Source organism: Petaurus breviceps, unplaced genomic scaffold (assembly GCF_028583685.1).
Source record: "Petaurus breviceps papuanus isolate PSGF00001 unplaced genomic scaffold, PetGlider_PUasm1.0 76, whole genome shotgun sequence".
In the NCBI taxonomy this organism is placed as follows: Eukaryota; Metazoa; Chordata; class Mammalia; order Diprotodontia; family Petauridae; genus Petaurus; species Petaurus breviceps.
The window spans coordinates 60,379,641-60,402,282 of record NW_027186473.1 but is presented as its reverse complement, the minus strand read 5'-3'; the positions used below and the strand labels follow the sequence as shown (position 1 = coordinate 60,402,282).

Below are 22,642 nucleotides of genomic sequence, written 5' to 3'. Positions count from 1 at the left end.
TCAGCTTTTCTGACTTCAAGGAAAGGGAGGACGTTATTCTTTGACATTATTGTTTTGAAAGCTACAACTCTTTCTTTTCTTTTTTGGTAAGGTCTTAGATCAGAGATAGTTACATTCCCAGACAGCTTAGTGCCCAAATATGACAATATATAAAAATATGCCAAGCAGGGATTTTTAAAAACACAAGGTAAAGAAAATACCTATATTTGCAGAGTTGCCTTTATCCCCACTTCTGGTATAGGCCAGATCTTCTAAACGATATGTCAGTGAGCCATGTGGTAGATCTATGCGGGGGAAAAAAAAAATGAAGAGAAATCTAACCACTGGTTTGTTTTGTTTTCAGTTAGCACAGCCTATAGTTCAGCTGCTGCAGCCCAAGCCACTCAGTCTGTGAAAATCAATAATTGTTTTTCTGAAGCTTTTCTCTCAAGCACCCCTACAGCTTCAGTTTTTAGGACAACATATGGAAATTAACATATTTCAAAAGTTATGGCATAAATGCATTTTTCTGTCCATTGCAAAAAAGTCCTATTATGAAAATTATCTCAGCAATGAAATCAGAGCTGGCCACAACATCATTTATGGGATCTGCAACTTCCCATAAAGGTAAAGCCGTAACATTTTTCTAGAATGGAAAAATACCTGTAATTGTAATAATTCAACAATGAATGAGAAACAGATAATTTAATACCACTCCTTTCTGTAGGGCTTCAGGGAGACAAATGCCTTTCTACATTCATGTTGCCATTTCTTATGGAAACATATCAAGAACCTGTATTTTGTTCTTGTACGAATTCGCTTCCCCAAGGCTCCCAAGGCTAACTGGTTGTTGACTTAAATTCTGAGGGTCAGAGAGATTAAGGGACTTGCCCACAGTCACAGAGCTACCAGGTGACAAATATGGGCTTTAAACCCAGGTTGTTCACCTCCAAGCCTTCTATATACAGCACTATGCTTCCCTTCCATTGCTTCCTTTTGGAATACACAAATATGTATACATTCTGTAGCGTTTACCACCCTGTACAATATGGTTAATTTGTAAATATCAGTTAATGATGATAAAGGTGAAGAGAATAAAAGTGCAGTGAAATTTCCCGCAAAGGATCAGAATAAGAAAGAGCAGCTTAAACTAATAAATTGCATAAATTACAGAATATTTTTAAATAAATGAAGTTTTACTATTTTTAATATGCAATAATTCAGAGTAGGCTAGCCAAAAGGTATTGTTAACTAGAAAGTTTTTTGGACCTGCTACAATGAATAGGGAATACTGATTTGATATTTGAACATTAATAAAGTAATGAAAATAAGTTAATTTTCTCAAATAGGCAAAATATCCCCATCTCTAATGCCACACATTCTTCTTTTCTTGTTTAGGAAGACTTTCCCCACAGATAATGAAAAGATTAATTTGCTAGGTTTCTGATTACCATAAATTCTGAATTAATAATGTTCACATTAGGAAGATTTTTACACTGTTGACTGATTTTTGCATTCAAGAATATGTAGTAACCAGAATTCCCTGTTGCCACACTCACACCAGATTTTCCTAGGATCATAGATTTAATTCTGAAAAGGAATTTGGAAATCATCCTAATGCTAGTCCCTTATTTTACAAATAAGGAACCTAATGCCCAGAGGGATGAAGTGATTTGCCCAAGGCAGTACAGTGGATAGAGCACTAAGTTTGGAATAAGGAAGACCCATTTTCATGAGTTCAAATCCAGCCTCAGACACTTAATACCTGAGTAACCCTGGGCAAGTCATTTCATCCTGTTTGCCTCAGTGCCTCATCCATAAAATGAATTGGAGAAGGAAATGGCAAACTACTCCCATGTCTTTGCTGAGAAAACCCCAAATGGGGTCACAGAGAGTCTGATAAAACTGGAAAAAGCAAACATGATTTGAACCCATGACCTCAAAGCTAGTATGCTTTCCACTATACCATGCCACCTTTTCATCCAACAAACAGGTCTTGATTTCTAGTATTATTTTAAGCCTTTGATTCCTAAGCAGTTGCTTTCCCTTCATTTCTAGGCTTACCTCTGATTTTTTTTTTTTGATACTGAGGTTTTGTTTTTTTAAAACATTTATTTTTAAAATTTTGATTTCCAAATTCTCTCCCTTTCTCCAGCCCCAGCCCCACCCACTGAGAAAGTTAGCAATAGGATACCCATTATACACATGAAGTCATGTAAAACATATTTCCATATTACTAGCCACCATTAGTATTAAATTCCACTAATGTGATGATGACAGTCATCAGCAATTGGTTTTGTTTTTTTTTAACCTTCACAATTCTTCTTAGGCAATTAATAAATATTTGTGGAAATTCATCTCCCCCACTGATCTTGTCAGAGCAAATTTGAAGCTTAATCCTAGCTTCCTGAAAGATGTTAAATTTCTAAAAGACAGGTTATTTCTTAAGCAAGAAGTTCAAGTACATTTAAGACTTCCCCAAGCACCTCTCTTCCCTGATTTAATTTATCTGCTTTTTTGACTCTGTTTCCTCTGACAGTATCATTAGCTTGGGTACCTTTCTCATCTCTCCCACATCTGGGATTTCTGTCTAAAAATGCCATCTCCTGGAGAATTTGGCTCTGCCAGCTTAAGCACTCATCTCTAAAACATTTACAATATTAGGTCTTTCTTGACTTCATTTCATTTTAATCTTCTATCAAATGAAAGACTACATAGCACTTAACATAGTGCCTGACACAACAGCAGGCACTTAATAAATCCTTATTCTCTTCCCCTTTCCCTATTAAGGGGACAAACTGGACCTGTCACATTTATCCTCCCTTCTGCATCTCACCTTTCATTTCTCCCTCTGAAGTTGGGATAAGAGGATGATAAACTTTGAGCTCCAAATGGAAGACCTAAGAGAACTGTCTAACCCCACTTGTCCAGATTTATATCCTTTATTGACCTAATCTCCTACCAATGCATGAGTTACTATTAATTGCCAAGTAACAGCATTGCCCTCTCCATCATTCAGGTATATCTACCAAGAAGCCACTGGCTGCCAAAGGAGAGCAGACAGGAGCGGGAGCATAAATATTAAATATATATATATATATATATATATTATTTACATATTTACAAATATCTATGCCTCTATGGCATAAATGAAGCACTGGACACTGTTGATGCACATACCTTTCAGCTCATCATCTTTTTCAGGTACTTCAGGTGAAACAAATTCATCTGTTGTAAAGGTGAAATCCTCCTGAAATGTTTCAACATGCTGTCCATTAATGTAGATATCAATCTGAAAAGAAAAGTTTACAATTTAAAGTATATAACAAAGAGTTTCTATGAAAGTTTAGGAATAAACTCAGGAAAGTCACCTACTTATTCAGAAATTGACTGCTAAGCCATTTAATATGTTTGTTTGTTTACTTGTTTTTTAATCTACCTTTTTTGTTTATCAAGGCAAGCAGTAGACTATCACGCAGCCCCACAGATGTGATGCAGAGGCCTGGTGACTCCTCCGGGTTGAAGGAGGCACAAAAGGCTTCATGTTGTGGCTCCCTCTAATCCCTGCACAAGAGCTCCTCTCAAGAAAAGGTTTTCATTGCTTCTTGACTGACGGGAGCATGTAGCAATGAAACCAATACGAAAGAGAAATGCTGACTGGCCTTGGGAAGGAATAACAAGCAAGCCTGAGAGCTACACATCAGAACTAAGGGCCCTTTGTTTCTTGTGGATTCATGTGTTATGTCTGCCTCAAAGGTATAAGTCTCCCTAGAAAAGCAATTCTGGCCTCCTCTGTTTCTCTTCCAAGAACTCACACTCATCTCTATTGAAGCCACCTTGCAATGCCAGGTCTTCATCAAAGACCCTTGCCAAGGTCAACTTCCTGTCTGCTGAAGAGGAAGGTAAATCTGAAGAGTAAGGTAAATCTGCCCTATGCTCCTCCAAAGAGCCAACTCTCAATTTCCTGGACAAGAGGAAGGGAACTGTATTGCTGAGCATTTAAAAGAGGTTAGGCCACTTTTATTTGGGTTGCATTACTATACCTGTTCTTTTAGATTGCTTTGCATGTACAGGTTTTGTCTTGCTCATCATAAATTTTTATTATTATTTTTTATTTTCTAAGCACATACCAACTTAAGGTAGGAGGTAACCCAGGAGTGTGCTGAGTGACAATGATAATTATAAATAGCATTTATATAGTGCTTTATAATTTGCAAATTTTAAAATACATACATACATATGGAGAGGTTTGTGTATATATATATATATGCATATATACATACATATACATATATATATATTTGTATATTCATCTATAATCCTCACAAAAACCCTATGACTTAGGTACTATTATTATCCCCATTTTACAGATGAGAAAGTTGAGGCAGGCAGTGGTTAAGTGACTTTCCCAGGGTCACACATCTTATAATGGTCTCAAACAGGATTTGAACTCAAGTCTTCCTGACTCCAAATCTAGTTCTCTATCCCTGATACCACCTAGCTGACAAGAAATGTGTAGTGAGTGATTTAACATAACTATGTAAACAATATACAAAGGACCTGTATTGGGCACAAATCAGACTATAAGTTCATTGAGGGCAAGGGCCATTGCTTCTTCATTATTATTCTTCATAAAACCCTACTCTGATGCCTCACCCTGCCATGGAACTGAGCCTGGGTTCTCCAAGGCTATGTTGGTGCTACACAAGCAGTAGGTTCCATCATAAGAGACAGGTCCTGCAAAGAGGCTGAATCTGCTGAGGAGCAACCTACCTAAAGATGGACGAATTCCTCATAAGAACACTGACCAAAGGATGAATATTTTGGTCATGAAAACTCATGATGCATTCACCTAATTCAACAATGAATACTAAATGAATGGAAGAGAATCCCATTGAGCATACTTTGGCAAGAGGGGTTAAGTCCAGATGTGTAGAAGGACTTCCTGCCCATCCCCATTGGGAGAGACCAGAATTTGGGGACTGAGGAAGGAAGGTAGCTATTTGACATTTGCTAAGGGGAACTTGTAGACTATGTCATTAGAGGCTCACTTAGAAAAGAGGTTCTTAATCTTTTGGTAACATGGATACTTGCTACATCTATGGACCCCTCAGAATGATGTTTTAAATGTATAAAATAGAATTACAAAGGAAACCAATTATATTAAAATACAATTAGCAAAAAAAATATGTATATTTATTTTTAAAAATTTCATATACTCCAGGTTAAGAACCCCTGAGTTACTGGGACTGAATATGTTTCATCTGATGAAGAGAAGACTGAAGGGAGACACTGACATCCGGCGAAGTATTTAAAGTATTTCATAAAAGGGAGGAAGGATTAGGCTTGTCCTACTTAGTATCAGGGGATAAAACAAGGATCTATGGGTATAAATTGCACCAAGGTAGTTCTATGTCATGAAAAAAAAATCCCACTAATCAGGGCTGTCCCAAAGTGAAGTGGGCTGCCTTGGGAGGGTGGGGAATTTCCTATTATTGGAGGTCTTGAAGTAGGATTCTGCTCAAAGACCACCTAGCAGGGATGTTTTCAAAGGGGTGCTAATTCAAGTGGGCATTGACCCATATAATTTCAGAAATTGCTTCTAACTGAAATTCTCTGCTTCTCCAATCTTTAATATGGGATTGATGAAATTAGGGTGGCCTTCCACTCATTTTGAATCCTTTTTCTACTACATAAAGCTTATCTGATATCAGCCAATGGAATAGGAGTTATTTTATAAGAGATCTGCATGGGAAACAAGTGTTTCATAAAAGTTCTTTTCTTTGGAAAACAGGTCAAAATGCACCAGGATTAATGAGGATGTGCTTGTCTGTGGGAAAGAGTATAAATCACAAACGCTTAGAAGACATGAGATCCTGGGATTGTTGGTTTGGAGCTGAAAGGGACTTGGAGATCAGTTAATCCAAATGCTTAATTTATTTGGGTTTCTAAGGAACTGCCCTGAGTAGCAGAAGAAACATTTGTTCTTCTTATTTTAAGACCACTGTTTTCATACTGTTAAGATTTCTCATTCAGGTATTAGCACAGTCATTCAGTTCAATTAAACAGTTCAAAAATCATTGAGGTTAAGGTAGCTTGGATCTGGTAGTGGAGAAGATGGCTCAGATGTGTGGGGTGACAAGAAGACAGTCTATCATTTAACACGTTTGTGCAGAACCCTTAATATATAGGTGATTAGGAGCTAACTATATTGGGCACAAATAAGACTGGAAGGTCCTTGTACTGGAGGTACAAGCCATATCTTACAATAACAACTAACATTTATATAATACTTACTATTATTTCATTTGATATTGACTATCCTGGGAGGCTGGTGCTATAATTATCCTCATTTCACAGAAGAAAAAGCTGAGATAAAACAGAGGTTAAATGACTTGCCCAGGATCACAAAATCAGTACATGTCTGAGGGTGGATTTGAACTCAGGTCTTCCTGAATCCAGGCTGCCACTCTACCCAATGTGCCACCTTGCTACCCTACATGCATTATTTTCCACTAAGCCCTACATTGCTGCCCTACTGTGTTATCTAGGTGACCCTGGAATCTTGAAGGCTATATGCCTAAGGAGCATCAGCTCCGGCAGGTTCTGGTATGTGTTTCAAAGGAAGAGCACCAGTGGCCAGGCTGCAGGTGTCCCACATACCTGTTTATTGGTTTATTCTGTTTTTACTGAAGTATAGTGGAGAACTGCCATGGAGTCAGATGGATCACCAATGGCGCTTCCACAGCACTGAAGAACTGTCAGTAAAATAACAGTGTAGACTAGACAAAGGGGAACACTGATGCAGAAGGGTCAACCCAGGCTCCTCCACTTGCTAGGACCCCACCCGGGGCCAAAGACACTCCCTGGAACTCCAGGGAAGGGAAGTCTTCTGAGTGATCTCCTGACTCACTTGAGAGACCTTTCTTTGTCCTTCATAATGTAAATAAAACTGACCTATATTTTGGAACCCGTGGGGTTTGTAGCCATCCTTCAGGAAGTGTCAGATATTTAAGTTCCTAGACTATAGTAGGGTAGGAGTGCTGAAGTAGAGAAGTGACTGGACCCCAAAGTGTACCAAGGTCCTTATGTCTCTGGGGAGTCTAATTTATAATAAAAAGATGAAAAGTATAGGCCACTGATGTTCTCTAATAATTCCATTTGTACAAATCTTTGCTTCCCCAAATTCCTTGGTAGATGGAGCTCTGTCCCATACCTTCTTTGAAGGGAATTTGGTACAGCTAAAAGGACTGGACATAGAAGGAAGAAAAGGCCTGGGTTCAAATTTGAGCTTTCAAACTTAATTCTAGCTGTTCAGTCACTTGTCTGTTAAAAGGGCATTTATGCCAGAGCCATTTTAAGGATCAAATATGTGTATGGTGGTTTGTAAACATGAAAAGTTCTACACAAATGCTAGTTTTTAATATCCTCATTAAGATCCATATTAAGATCCTTTAATATTCCTCACAGCACAAGCAAAATTCTTTGTGCTTAGAAAGTATGAAAGAAGCACTTAAAAAATTGATTCAGTATGTACTTCACCCCAAAAGAAGTTAGAATATAGGCAGCTTTTGTTGCATTAATTCCTAAGTCACTGAAAACATGACTAGGGCCCCCCAGAATCCATAGGATATTTGATTTCAAAGGAGGATGGATGAATTGAAAATAATACTATCAGTCAAAAAGTATTAGGCACCTGCTGTATATAGAAGAGAAACTGCTAGTGATGGTATTAACACATGTTGAATTTTAGTGGCACTTACAGCTAAAAAACGGATTTGGCAGCATATTCTCTAATTAAATTTAGAAGTTATATAGTAAAATTTTGAGAAATTAAATAAAATTGAAAAACAAGTTCTACTAAGTAAGGACCATCCATGTAAACGTGTGTGTGTGTTGTATATTTAATCAAATTAGGCTATGCATATGAAAGCACTTTAAAAAATGTCTGTGAAATCTCTGAAAATGGCAAAATGTTATACATGTGTATGTAGGGTTGTTGCATTCTTGTGGATTTTGCCACTTTAAATGCCTAACAAAAGCTCCATGACGGTGGTAAATGCAGAGACATTTTAGTACTGAGAATATGCCATAAAATCCAAGAAGACACTGGCCCCTAATTTAAAAAAAAAAAGGATCTAATACTATCTTCGAAGATAAATCTCGGTGTTGGGCTTTAGGATTTTAAAAAGAAAATTCCCTTATATGAAATTGTCTGGGCTATGTTTAGTAAATTCCCTTGATCTCTTGGTCCCAAATTTATCTTATGGGCCCAGCACTGAACAGAAGAAAAAACAAGCTGGATTGACTTTGGGAAGTTGAAAAGTTCTTTTAACAAGACCAAACTCCTCTCTGAAACAAAAGTCTCTCCCAACCCCAATATCTGATGTTGTACAACTGCCAGTCATGGAACAACAGCATCTGAAGAATTCAAATTGTAGATTACCCAGAGGACAGTGGATCGAGTGTATGGAGGGTGTCAGCAGGCTGCAACACTTCTCCAACAAAGAATTATGCAAGATGAAAGAGGAATTATGCAGGAATATAGAAAAAAAACTGTCTTCTGTCTATTATCCTATGCTAGGCTAGGGACAAGACCTGAAACTTCATTGGGAAAGAAAACTTCCAGGTGAGGAAACTCTAACAAAGCAGGCAGATACCATCTCAGCAATTCAGAATTTCAGGGGCAGCTGGGGCAGTTAGGGAGCGCAGTGGATAAAGCATTGAGCCTCCGGACTCTGAGTTCAAATCCACCCTCAGACCCCTACTAGCTGTGTGATCCCAAGCAAGTTACTCTGCTTGCCTCAGTTTCTTCGTCTATGAAATGTGGATAATAAGAGCACCCACCTCCCAGGGCTCTTGTGAGGTTTAAATGAAATAATAATTGTAAAACACTTAGCACAGTTCTTGGCACATCGTAATCTAATCATTATAGAAATGTTAGCTATTATTAAATGGGATAATTATTATAAAATGCTTAGCACAGTAAATGCTATATAAATGTTAGCTGTGATGATGAGGACGATTTTTATTGTTATGGAGTTGCCTAGAGCAATGATCCTCAAAGTGTGATCTGAGGACTTCTTGGGGGTCCCTGAGACCCTTTCAGAGAATCTAAGAAGTCAAAACTCTTTTTTTATAATAAACTAAGTCATTTAAAATCTCTAATATCGATAGATATATTATTAAAAGATATTGTTATAAAAATGACAATTTTACCTAAATTAATTTACATATTTGTGCCAATCAATTTACCAAAAAATTATTTGATAGAGCTAGAAAAAATAGTAACAGAATTGATTTGGAAGAACAAAAGGTCCAGAATATCAAGGGAATTAATGAAAAGAAATTCTAGGGAAGATGGCCTAGTCATACCAGATTTTAATCTGTATTATAAAGCAGCAGTCATCAAAACTACTTGGTACTGGTTAAGGAACAAAGTAGTGGATCAGTAGAATAGATTAGGCGCACAAGACAGCACTCAATGACTATAGTAATCTATTGTTTGATAAACCAAAAGACCCCAGCTTCTGGGATAAAAACTCACTATTTGACAAAAAGCACTGAGAAAACTGGGAAACAGTATGGCAGAAACTGGGCATAGACCAATATCTTATACCACATAACAAAAAAAAAATCTATATAGGTACACACTCTAGGTATAAAGACTGATACTGTAAGCAATTTGGGAGAGCAAGGATAGTTTACCTGTCAGATTTATGAAGAAGAGAAGATTTTATGACCAAACAAGAGTTAAAGAGCATATGATGGAAAGGGGTATCCACGTCCAGAGAAAGAACTACAGAGTCTGAATGCAGATTGAAGCAAACTGCTTGCTCTCTCTCTCCCTTTTTTGTTTTGTTTCTTCTTTCTCATTGTTCAGACCATTGGTTTTAAACATTCTTTAGAACTTGACTAATGTTTAATGGGAAGGTATTTGTAGATCTTATGTCTGATTACACGCCGCGATGGTGGGGAGGTGAGAGGAGAAGGAGGGGGAGAAAATTTGAAATTCAAGGGACTGTGGAACTGAATGTTGTAAACTAAAAGTAAATAAATAAAAAATTAAAAAGAAAGGTATTGTTGTTGTTTGTCCTTCTCGAAGAGGACCAATGACATCAGGAAGGTGATGTCTTGACTCCCAAGTGAATTAGATTTAAGTGAGGGAGGGATGTGCAAAGTCACCAGCCTCACTCTCTCCTTCAGAGCCATCTGGGTCCAGTGGCAAGATATAGATCAGGATGACTGGAGATGACCCAAGAGATATATTCTAAATATTTATAGATATAACCCACATAAAAAAAGCTCCTGAAGTGGGGCCTTCATAATTTTTAAGATTGTAAAGGACTAAAAAAAATTTTTTTTAATAAAAAAAAAAGATTTCTAAAGGGCTCCTGAAATGAAAGTTTAATAACCTTTGGCCTACAGTACTGAAAAGTTAAGCAGCTTGCTGAGGGTTACATAAACAGTTGAAGTCCAAGTATTTTGGGGTTTGGGGCCAGTACTCTAGGATATCTTTCTACTCTATGTTGGCTCTTACTTATTTGCTGAACCCAATTATTTGCATTTTATTAAAAAAGCATCTTTGGGCCTTGATCCTGAGTAAACTGAATAGAATTTAATATTAATCAAATAAAATACTCAATTCTAATGATATTTGGACTTTTGCTATTTATTTAGTGACACAAAGACAAAAATTATTTATAATTTCTTTTTCTGGGGGGCTGCTAAAAGTCTCCAATGGATTGGGTGCCTCAAAGCTTATTTACTTCCGTGGAAAACAAACTTAGAATTCATACCATTATTTGAAAGTCTGCAGACTTGTTTTTCCTGGTTGTTTCTGATCCCTTGGTGACTGCCCATCATGAGAGCTAATTCCACTAGGAGAGCCCTAACTGTCACCAGGTAATGCCAACATGGTGGAGGAAGCTGCATTTCCTTCATAAAGGGAAAGATGTTCCATGGTAGGTCCTACTCCCTCTCTGAGGTAATTACTGCCCATGTATCTTTTCTCAAAGTGCTCTGCTAGCCTAGGCCATATGCCCAACAACTGCCCCTAGGCCTCCACCTTCAGAATTTGGTCAGTCATGGTAGTATCATCTTACTCTCAGATCTCATGGGGATGAGGGCTAGAGTCTTTGAGAGAGAGGTTATCCCTTCTCTGCAGAAGAGCGGACTTTTTCCCTTACTACTGCTGCCTCTTCCCACTCCCCAAGTGCACTGTTTTCTGTACCACCACATCTATACTTCCACCATGATATCATGTGATCATCCATCTATCATGATATCATGTCAGTTACATGGGTGAGCAGTCACACAAACACATACACATACTCTGACATGCACACAATCTGCTCAACTGCTTTTCCACCAGTAAAAATATTCCTCGTTATGCTTCTAAAATAATGGATTTTCCCTTAGTATCCTTAGCTAGTGCAGGAAGTCACCAATTTATTTATTTAGAATATATGCCCATTCTACTTTTGTAAAGATTCAAGGCTCTTACAGATGAACTCACAGATTACATAGGTACGATCATGCATTTAAATGTAAGCCAAACAAAGCCAATCAGAAAGGTACAAATGGCAGATAAATGTGCTCAGGAACTGGAAGTCTACTGTGCCTTCTCTCAAATGAGATAATATATCTTAAAGGGCTTTGCAAACTCCAAAGTGCTAAGTAAATGTCAACTATTTTAATAATTTCTATGAGCACCCCATTTCCAAAAAGGATCAAGAGTTCCACATTATAGGCTTAATTAGAAGATAATAATTATATGTCCCGATACCCATAGTAACATTTCAGTCATTCAGTCAACCAAAACTCCAAAAGAAAGATCAGATCAATGAATCCAGAAATCAGTGGATACTTGGGGAAAGACACTGAAAAAATCCAAAGCTCTTTATTTGAAATCTGCTTATCTGAAACCTTTTGTTGTTGTTGTTATTTTTCATTTGTGTCCATGACCCCATTTGGGGTTTTCTTGGTAAAGATAATGGAATGATTTAGTTGTTTCCTTCTCCAACTCATTTTACAGATGAGGAAACTGAGGCAAACAGGGTTGAGTGACTTGTCCAGGGTCACACAGCTAGTGAGGCTGGATCTGGAGTCATGAAGATAAGTTCCTGATTCCCAGCCCAGTACTCTATCCACTGCACCACCTTGCTGTCTCTAAGGTGAAAGTTCTTCATAAGTAATCTCAAAAGCCTTTCTATGTGTTAACTACAGGTATACAAGGATCTTAAAGCAAGGATTGACCCTGGCAAGGTCAGTAAAGTCTATTATCTGTGCAGGGCCACAGGTTAGGTTAGGAAAGAATTAATCCATTTACTTGCCATTTTTTTGGAGGGGGGAAGGCAGGGCAATTGGGGTTGACTTGCCCAACGTCACACAGCTAGTAAATATGTCAGGTATCTGATGACAGATTTGAACTCAAGTCCTACTGACTTCAGGACCGGTGCTCTATTCACTGAGCCACCTAGCTGCCCCATAATTTCCATTTTTCAATGGTTTTTTCTCCACTCTGTACTTTCAACCTAAAGAAACTTGATTTGTGGGGAAAATTGGTATAGCCTCAAATCTAAATTTGTGCTCTTAAATTTTTATTAGTAAATAAGTTTGGAACAGGAGAAACTTGCCAATTACAATTCACTTCTGCCTCCTTAAACCTGACAGCTTCTAATTCTTTCATTAATTTTTTAGGCATGTCTCTAGCTCAATATTTTCAGTACAATTTTATTTTTACATGTTTGGCATCTCTCATAGCTATCTATGTAAAATTCGGGGCAAGAATTTATTTTTCTCATTTAGGACTATTATTAGAAGTCTATTATATTTTATGTATTTTTATTATATATTTAATAATGCTTTTTTCAAATTGTGTTGGAACTGAGGTCAATGATCTGGTTATTGGAAGATTTATGGTTGATCTTTATCTGATAGACCTCCTAAAAATGCATATTTGAAAGGCCAACAAATACAATTACAAACACCTGAAAATAAGATCCAGCAGTCAGCAGAACACAGGTCCTTCCATCCTAACAGGAACATACTATAGGCAGTTTTGTTTCATGAGAGTTAATGTTCACCTAACCAGAATACCCTATTCCCTAGTTATGCACATTTCTAGGAATTGGAGAAGATACAAAATTAAAATGTCATTTAATTGACTGGGATTTTATTGTACTTACTAGAACTAATAACAAAATCCACTCTGATGGATGCTTACCCAAATTCAATTTTCTAAAATGTTATCTAGATCACAGTAGAATCACTGAAAAACTTCATGGTTTTATTTTCTCTGTCTCTACTATATCACCAACATTTGTGATATAAAACAATCTCCAATTGGTCATTAGGTCAATGGAATTAGCAAGCTTAGAAATATCTCTTACCTTGACATTTCTTTGGGGATACAGGAAAAAAAATGGTCTCAGAACTGTAGATCTGTAGATATAAAGAAAGAAGGATAATTAGGATCAGCCCAACAAATTATAAATACTAGAGAAAAGGGGGTGAGTCACATACTACATCTATGCACTTCCTGGTTATGCTATAGCTTACCTCCACTTCTTATATACTAATATGTTTCCTTCCGCATCTCCCTTTTTGTATATCTGAAGGGGAAAACATCATACTGATTGCCATAAAAATACTGATCTACAAGTGAGCTATGGAGTTTCACTTTTTTTCTAGTTGCTATAAGCTTATTTTCATTAATTCATAAACATTTTTTCACCTAGCCTCCCTCATGACCAACTATGTTCATCTGTGAGAATGTTGGATGATGCTGAGATGTTGTTTGTGGTTCTGGAACAGGGTAAACCTTTGTGGAGATCCAACCTTTGATCTTGACCACAAGTACAAAGGAACAGACACAAATACATAATCCCAAATAGGGACATACAAATATAAATGGGGATAGTAAACACAGAAATAAAGGGATAATCAAATATACAGACATATATGGTCTAGATTAGCTGGTCGGATGGAACAAGCATGGAGCGAAAGTTAGTATAGAGAAGAATGGGATGATTAGTAAATATCATGAAATATAGAGTTAATTTTATTTTCAAAAAGATCTGAATTTCCTTAGATATATTTAAAAGCATTAAAGTCTTGTTCTCCCCAACTACATGACTATCCAATCTAACCCAAAAAGCATTATTAACTGCCTGCTACATATAAAGTAATACCCTAAGTTCTGCCTATAAAGACACAACTGATAGGATTAGGGCAGGAAGGGACTTCAGAGGTCATTAGCCCAAACCTCCTTATTGGTAAAGTGATTTACCCAGGGTTATACAAGTAGTAAGTTATCAGAGGAGGGATTGGAACCCAGGCGCTCTTACTCCCGAGTCAGTACTCTTGCCTTTGTACCACAAATAGGTAGGAATATTCATAACTGAAAATTGGCAGGGGGGAGGTGAAGACCTAAGAAAGAGGTCTTTTAAACTTGATAAGATGTGAACTAGCTTGGCAAAAGCACTAATGAGAGTGCAGCCCCTGAAAACTGAGTCACAGACAGTTGGACAAGATGAAATGAAGATCCTCCCCACACAGGGAAAACCATCCATATAAGATACAGCTTGTCTTCTAGGATCTAAATAGAGAATGTAGTTGGGGTGGGTGGAGGTGGGGATACTGGAGGCTTTTAGTAGTCTCTTTTCACGGAGGAACATGTTAATCTTTTGTGTTTTCTGTTGCAAGACAGACACTAGAAGTTTAAATGCCAGCAAAATCTAGCAATTTGTCTGTAGTAACATTATATTATATTTAATTTATTCAGCATCAAGGTCCAAAGAGGTTTGGGTTTTTTTAATTAACATAAATCACCAAAGCTATTAAGAATTTAGAACCAGCATGGAGTTGAGAGGCATGCTGATATAGCATACAGAGAGCCCACCTTAAAGCCAGGAAGTTCTAGGCTTAAGTCCAATCTATGATCCCATACTGCCTGTATGATCATGGGCAAGTTAACTTATTTCTAAGTGCTCTAGGCAATTTTCTAAGGCTATAAATTGCAGCGAAGGTGCTGACCTACATTGGTAGAGAGAGTTTCCTCATCAGAGAATTCCCTATATCAATGAAGTCACAGGTCCTGTACCTATCCCATTAACCTCACTCGTTCTCTAAATTTTCTTTGACCCATTTGCCCCATTATTTGAGTTCTTAAGTGAAAACTTATAGTGCATAGGATTTCTTTCTTCTGTTTATAAGAGGATCCTTTACTCTAAAAAACAACTGTGGTCTTAAAATTATATACAAGTCTATAAGCTATCTTAACATTCGTATCTTTCAACAAGCTTCCATTCACTTTTGCTTAGGTTTGTCAGAGAAACCAGAAAATAGGTTTTTTGGCTTCCCCATTTCAAAGTCTTGGGAGGACTTCAGATTTCTCAAAGGATTATATATCAGGCCCCTGTAGAAACAGGGTAGAGACTAAAGCACACGAGAGAGAAATCCCTGGGGTTAGTGGAGGAAGCTGAGAGGGGAGCAAGGGGATCATCAGCTAGACCACATAGATAGTTATTGTCAGGGTTGAGATTCCAGCCCAGGTTTCTGACTAGTGCTTTTTTCCCCAGACTGTTGCTTCTCAAGATGAAGGGGTTGAATTGGATAACCTCCAAGGGCCCTTCTAAGCTCTCTCAATCTCCACGAACAGAAAGAACTAAAGAGAAATTCTGACTGCAACAGGGAGCCAGGCCAAGTGCAACACCCCTTTAGGAGTAAAGTACTAGTTTAGATGAAGCGATTAAGTTTCTATATTTCTATCATGTGATACTCTACAGCAGTCATTTAATTTTCAAGTAAATCACATTTCCTGGGGGTAAAGTCTCATAGACAGAGGGTAAATTACCTCTGAATTTTATCATGCTCTTTCTTAGAAGAAGCCATTGCCTTATACAGAAAGGGACTTTATACCTTAGAGAAGATTCATCCAATAACATTTGCTCCCAAGAGCATATTCTCTAGATAAGGAAAGCTTATTGCCTGTGAGTCAAAAGCAAAGCTCCCAGATGAATTTCAGGGACAGGAATGTACAGAATGTGGCCATGGCAACTCTGTTCCCTCCATTTTTCTTCTATCTTTAGCCAGGAAACAATGTCACAGTGAACCTTTTTTTTAAAGTGTAATTTAATTGATCAACTAATTACCAATAAACTTACACTTTTGGACGACCTCCAATAACTCCAGTCAGGCCAGGTGCTAAGAAAACAGACAAAGAAAAGAATATTAATTTTAAGTAATTTCTCCTTTATAAAACCACTTTGAAATAGTTTTATGAATCATTCTAACCTCAATACTTCTTGTAGTAATGAGGTTTTCTTGCTCTTCTAATTTGACTAGGAAATCATAGCAATTAATAAATTTTCTAATATACGATATTAATACTACCTCAGAAAATACTGAAATATTTCTGTGGATCTGTGGTCTAATTAATGTGGAAGTTCCTTCCAGTGACACAGGTGACAAGGCTTTGATGCCTATCTATCCTGGGAAACCCTTGTCAATGTCACTCAATAAGTTTGCCACAGAATGTCCACCTGGTGTGCTGTGTGTGGGGTCTTCCTCTTTCTGTTTATATCTCAAGGACGCTAGCAACACAGGGTATTCTCCCATGTATTGTCCCTGGCCCTTGTCATCTGACTTCTTCTGTCATCTTCTATTTCAATCATACATTTCCTTCATGACATCTTTTGTTTTGGTTATTCTTCAAAGTTCCTTATTTGCTATGTGTTGCAACTTATACAACACCCACTGTGTGCTTCTCTGTTGTCCTCTGTAAGATATTAATTCTTAATTCTTCAGAGAATGACTTGCAGTCATACAATAGTGTCCGCTAAATCCCTCTCAGATATTCATTCATTCTACCATCATTTACGAACCAGAATCCAAAAAAAGAGGAATTATTTGAAGATATGTACCATAGTCAAACTGTTGTTGTAACTAAGAAAACTGAAGAGGGCAGGATGGTTAACAGTTTTTATCACATTTCTTAAGCTGATTCTAAATAATTGCTTTATATGAAATAGTAATGTTTCCTTGCTTCTCAGTGATGTGATGACCTCATTGACATCCATGCATGCATGGATCCAGGATCTAGGTACTAATGTGGTTACACCAAACAATTGTGCAGATTGCAACACATACAGGCCTTCTCATCTTCTTCAATTCTAATCCATGTCCTCCCAGAAATTCTTCATCAAATACCCACCTAGTGGCCTGGTGACCTTCTTCTAGGGATTTTAAGAAATGAGCTGGGGCCAGTACTGAGCAAGAGAAAGACAGAAGGCTGAACTATGGAAACTGTGAGATGTTTTCAATAATCCTCAGCACCTCCCCAAACAGAAGAAGCCATCTTTTTCACACCAGTTTTATCCTAGAGATACTATATGACTACAAATGATGAGGCTCCAAGCAAAACTATTCATAACTGAACTAAAAGACTATTAATAAGCCACAGCATATTACTAATGACTTGAAAGCAAACTGTCATAAAAAGATACTGAGTAGAAAATACATGATTGGAAAAGTTATCATTGCTAGTCCTATACGCAAAAGAGAGCAATGAAATAGGAAAAGATCCTTTATGTAGAAAAATATTTATAGCAGCTCTTTTTTTGGTAGTAAAACACTGAAAATTAAGGAGCTATCAACTGAAGAATAGCTGAATACAAATGAATGTAACAAAATAGTATTGTGCTATAAGAAATAAGGAAACAGATGATTTCAGAAAGACATGGAAAGATATCTATGAACTAATTTAGAGCTAAATGAGCAAAACCAAAAGAGTTTTATACTATAAACTTCAATATTACAAAAATAAATAATTTTTGAAACTGATGAAGAATAAAATGAGCAGAAACAGGAAAATGATGTACATAATAGCAACACTGTAAAAACAAACAATTTTGAAGGCTGTAAGAACTATGATCAATACAATGCCTAATTATAATTCCAGAGGACTGATGATGAAACATATTACCCATGACAGAAAGCTGATGGATTCAGGGCACAAAAGGGATATATGAGTGTATTTCTTTTATTTTTTCCAAAGGCAGGGGAATAGGAAGGAGAGAAAATAGAGTAATTTTTTTAAAAATATAAAGGTTGAGATAAATGCTTCTATGTAAGTATCTACTGGGCTAACCGAATAAAGACATTATTGCTTTATCTTTGTACTCTCACTTACTTACTGACCCTGTCCTCATGAATCCTCTGAGATTAGAGTGAACAACTTTCTCTGATGGAATTCAAGGAAGGTAGGCCATTGATATTTTTCTAGAACCCTGGTGACTTTCCCAGCAGTCACTGAAGTGGAGAGAAAAACAACCTCTTGGGGGTAAGAGAGAAAGGGAGACTTTATTTCCCCTCCATTAGCCATGGTGTCCTCATCTCATCCCAAAAGTCCTTCTACAGCTATGACCTATATGAATACCAGGATTATGGAGTTGTTCATGCCCACCCTCCTCCCTACTGGAAGAGGAAGACAGGGAGACAAGGGGCTACAGGATGGTCTTGGCATACCTGGGGTGACAAGGACTGAGAAGGCTCTGAATTGATTCCAAATCTGAACACCATTTCCTTGTGACATTGGAGTGACCTTCCAATGACTAGGATAACTCAGAATAAAGTCTTATATTCCCTTATTTCTGAGGCCTTTTTTCTTCCCTTGATGAAGCCTTCTTAGAGAACTGGAAAGCTCCTTGCTTTGTCAGAGCCCTCTTTTCCCCTGCCCTCATCTCCCTCTAAAGGTAAAGTTCCCATATCATCAAGATGGAGTTTATCACCTAGGGAGATTGGAGGATCTCCAAGGTTTCTAATATCTGGGAGGTGAGGGAGTTGGTTTCATTTGACTTTCTATCCAGCCACTCCAAAAATAGTGTAGGTATAGAGGAACCTTGCAAAATATCATAAAAACATCTATCAAAAACCAAAAGTAGGCATCATTTGCAAGGTGAATATATTAGAAACTTTCCCAATACATAAAGGAGTAAAGCAAGGATTTATCTAGAAATATTAGCAACAGCAATATGGCAAGAAAAGCATCAAAATTATAAAAATATGCAAAGAGGAGATAAGCTTATCACTATTTGCTAATTAAATGACTACTTAGAAAATCCTAGGAGATCTGTATTGATAGTCATTGAGATAATAGTTTCAGCAAAGTTTGAGATTACATCAAAGAAAAAGAGAAGAGCTCATACATATAAAAATATTCATCGCATCTTTGTTCATAGTATCCCCCAAATGGAAAGTACTTGAGTGTCCTTCTCTTGGGGAATGGTAAAACCAACAGTATTATATGAATGTAATAGAATAATTTTATGTGATAAGGTATAATAAAATGAACAGTTTCAGAAGAAATTGGGAAAATATCTATGATCTAATATAGAATGAAATGGGCAAAACTAGGAGAATAATTTACATAAAGACAACATTATAGAAAAAAAACTTTGAAAAACTTTAAAACTCTGTTTAATGTGTCATAAACAATGAGTCTAGAGGATTGAAAATGAATCATGCTACCCACATCTTGCCAGGGAAGTGAAGGATTTAAAATCCAGAACGAGACATGTATTTTTGGAAAAAACCAATGTGGAAGTATGTTTTTCAGGGCTATGCATTATTGTTCTGAGAGATTTGTTTTTCTGTGGGTTTTTAATTTTATAATTCTGGGGAAATTGGAGGGATAAAAATAAAGTTGCAGGATACAAAATGAACCCTTCCAAAATCCAAAAGGATTTTTGGGTAAAATAACAAAACCCAAGAAGCAATAATAAAAAGATAAATTCCATTCCAAATAATTACAAGGTACATAAAATATTTGGGAGTCAATATACCAAAGCATACTTAATACTTGCATAGACTCAATAACTAAGTGTTCTTTGAAGAAATAAAGAATAACTTAAATAAGTGGAGGAATATTCAGTATCATGGCTGAGCCATGCCTATACAATAAAAATGAGAATATTAGCAAAATTAATTCATAATTTTAGTGCTATACTAATCAAAGTATCCAAAGAGATGCCTTATAGAACTCTATAAAGTAGTAATAAAATTCACTGGAGAACAAAAAAGTCTAGACTATGATGAGAAGTAATAACTTTGAAAAGGTAGGAAATAAAGGAGGAATAGCACTTCCAAACCTCAGACAATATAATACTGTAGCTGTCATCAATACCATATGGTATTGGTTAAAAAATAATGAAGTATATCAATGGAATAGATTAGGCAAGGGAGAATTAGACTAATGGAACTCGACCCAATTATCTAGATAAAACCTGAAAACATCAATTTCTTAGAAAAGAACTCTCTATTTGATAAGAACTTCTGGGAAAAATGGAAGACATTCTGGTAGAAATTAGACTTAGACTAATGGCTTATATCATATTCCATAAGAAATTCAAAATGGACAAACAACCTGGATATTAAAGATCATACCATATTAGAAGAAAAGCATATAATATCCCTTTTATGGTTAGGATTAGGAAGTGTTTTCTTTTTTAGTTAATTTTTTTTTCTAACAAACCTCTCTCTCTCATACTTTTCTCCCTCCCCAATTAAGAAAGAAAAAAACAAAAAACAAAAGATGAGATGTATTCTTAAGCAAGAAAGGTATAAGGGCAATTACAAAAGATAAAAGAGATAATGTTGGTTACATGAAATGGAAAAAGGTTCTGCACAAGCAAAATTAATGCATTTAGAAAATGAAGAGGAGTTGAATGAGTAAAAATTTTTGTCAACAAAAAAATCTGTGTGTGTGAAATTTCTCAGTTCAGAGTTTGATATCAACTATATATAGACAACTAACAGAAATATATCAGACCAAAAGCCTTTTCCCAAAAGATCACTGGTCAAAGGATACAAACCAACCATTTCTCACAAGATGAATGATTAAATATTAATAACCATATGAAAGAATGCCCCAAATCATTAATAACGGAAGAAATGTGAATCAAAACAACCCTGAAGCTTCACCTCATACCCAGCAAATTGCAAAAATGACAAGAGCAAGGGATAGTAAATATTAAAAGATCTATAGAAATTTAAGTACACTAAAAATAGAGTCATAACAATGGTTGGTAGAGCTGTGAATTACTATAATCATTTTGGAAAGCAATTTAGAATTAGGCAAATAAAGTCCATATTCTTTGACCCAGAGATCCACTAGACATATGCTCCAAAGATATCACTGATAAGAAGAAAGTTCCAATAGATAACAAAATACTTACAGAAGCAAAGAACTGGAAACAAAGTAAATGCCCATCATTTGGGGAATGGTTACTAGGAGTGGGAAACCTGTGGCCTTGAGGCCACATGTGGCCCTGTAGGTCTTCAAGAACAGTCCTTTGATTGAATCCAAACCTCACTGAACAGATCCCCTTAATAAAAGAATTTGTTCTGTACAACTTGGACTCAGTCGGAAAGACTGCACCCAAAGTCCTCATATGCCACATATGGCCTCGAGGTCACAGGTTCCCCACCCCTACAAACTAAACAAATTGTGGTACATGAATGTAATGGAATATTACTGTGCTATAAGAAGAAAAATATTGGATGAATAAAGAGAGTCATGGAAAGATGTATTTGGACTAATGCGAAGTGAAGTAAGCAAACTTTTCTTCTTCTTCTTTCTTTCACTCTCCCAAGAGAATAACACACACAATGACCACAACAATGTAAATGGAAGAATAACCCCCATGAAACAATAAAAAGTGAATGTTGTGAAATTACAAATACCAAGCATGACCCCAAAGAGGAAATGAGGAGACATTACACACACACACACACACACACACACACACACACACACATGCACACACACAGGATATTTTGAAGAGGTGAGAGCTCTGCGGGTTTGGAAATACATTGTACTTTCAGATTTTTGCAGTTATATTATTTTTTTTCTTGTTTTTTTTCCCCTGTTTTCTTTAAAAATATTCTTTATTTTATATGAAGACTTCCTGGGGGAAGGAGGAGGAGAAAGGATAGGGAGAAATTTAGGCAATATAAAATCAAAAGATATCAATAAAACTAAATTTAAAAAAATAGAACGGTGGGAGTGCCAAAGACATTACATATTGTATGCATTTCAGATGAGATCACTATATTTTTAGTTTTATCTAACTGTTTTACTTTGTTACAAGAGTCCTGAAATGAGAGTGATCTGTAAAAGTCTACAGTGTAAAAGAAAAACACATCAATAAAACTAAAAGGACTAGGTATACAGTGAGAACAAGAGAGAATATGATGGGTAACAGAACACTGGCCTAGTTTCCACAAAACACAAAGGCTTCCAATTTGAATAATTCACTTAGAAAACCCCCACCAATTTTCTATGCAAGATAATTTGGAAATGCATTTATCCCAACATCACCTGACTGATAATAACTTTTAAATACATTGTATATTTTATTATTATATTTCTAAAATCTTATATTGTGAAATTTGAGAAACCATTTTATCAAAACTGCCAATAGAAAGGCAGCTTCCTTTTTAAACTGGATCTTGTTGTGAACTGAATTCTTAAAAAGAATGACAAAAATGTTTGAAAACTGTTAAATACTTAATGGGGGGTGTATTTTGTTTTAAATTTCCTCTATTGTGTTCTCTCTCTCTGTCTCTCCCTCCCTCTCTCCCTCCCTCTCTCTCTCTC

The 22,642-nt window shown here is 36.5% G+C and overlaps 1 protein-coding gene across 2 annotated transcripts in view; it reads right to left on the bottom strand.

Moving 5' to 3' along the window:
• The window catches only part of LOC138175178 (uncharacterized), a 150,115-nt gene that overhangs the window by 34,342 nt on the left and 93,131 nt on the right, over positions 1-22,642 (bottom strand). For both annotated transcript variants that reach the window (XM_069105589.1, XM_069105588.1), the window contains 4 exons: positions 16,149-16,188; positions 13,374-13,425; positions 3,160-3,271; positions 201-284 (listed from right to left, as the gene is read on the bottom strand). In XM_069105589.1, coding sequence (XP_068961690.1) covers positions 201-284; positions 3,160-3,271; positions 13,374-13,425; positions 16,149-16,188 — 288 coding nt within the window. The remainder of the gene's footprint in view (positions 1-200; positions 285-3,159; positions 3,272-13,373; positions 13,426-16,148; positions 16,189-22,642) is intronic.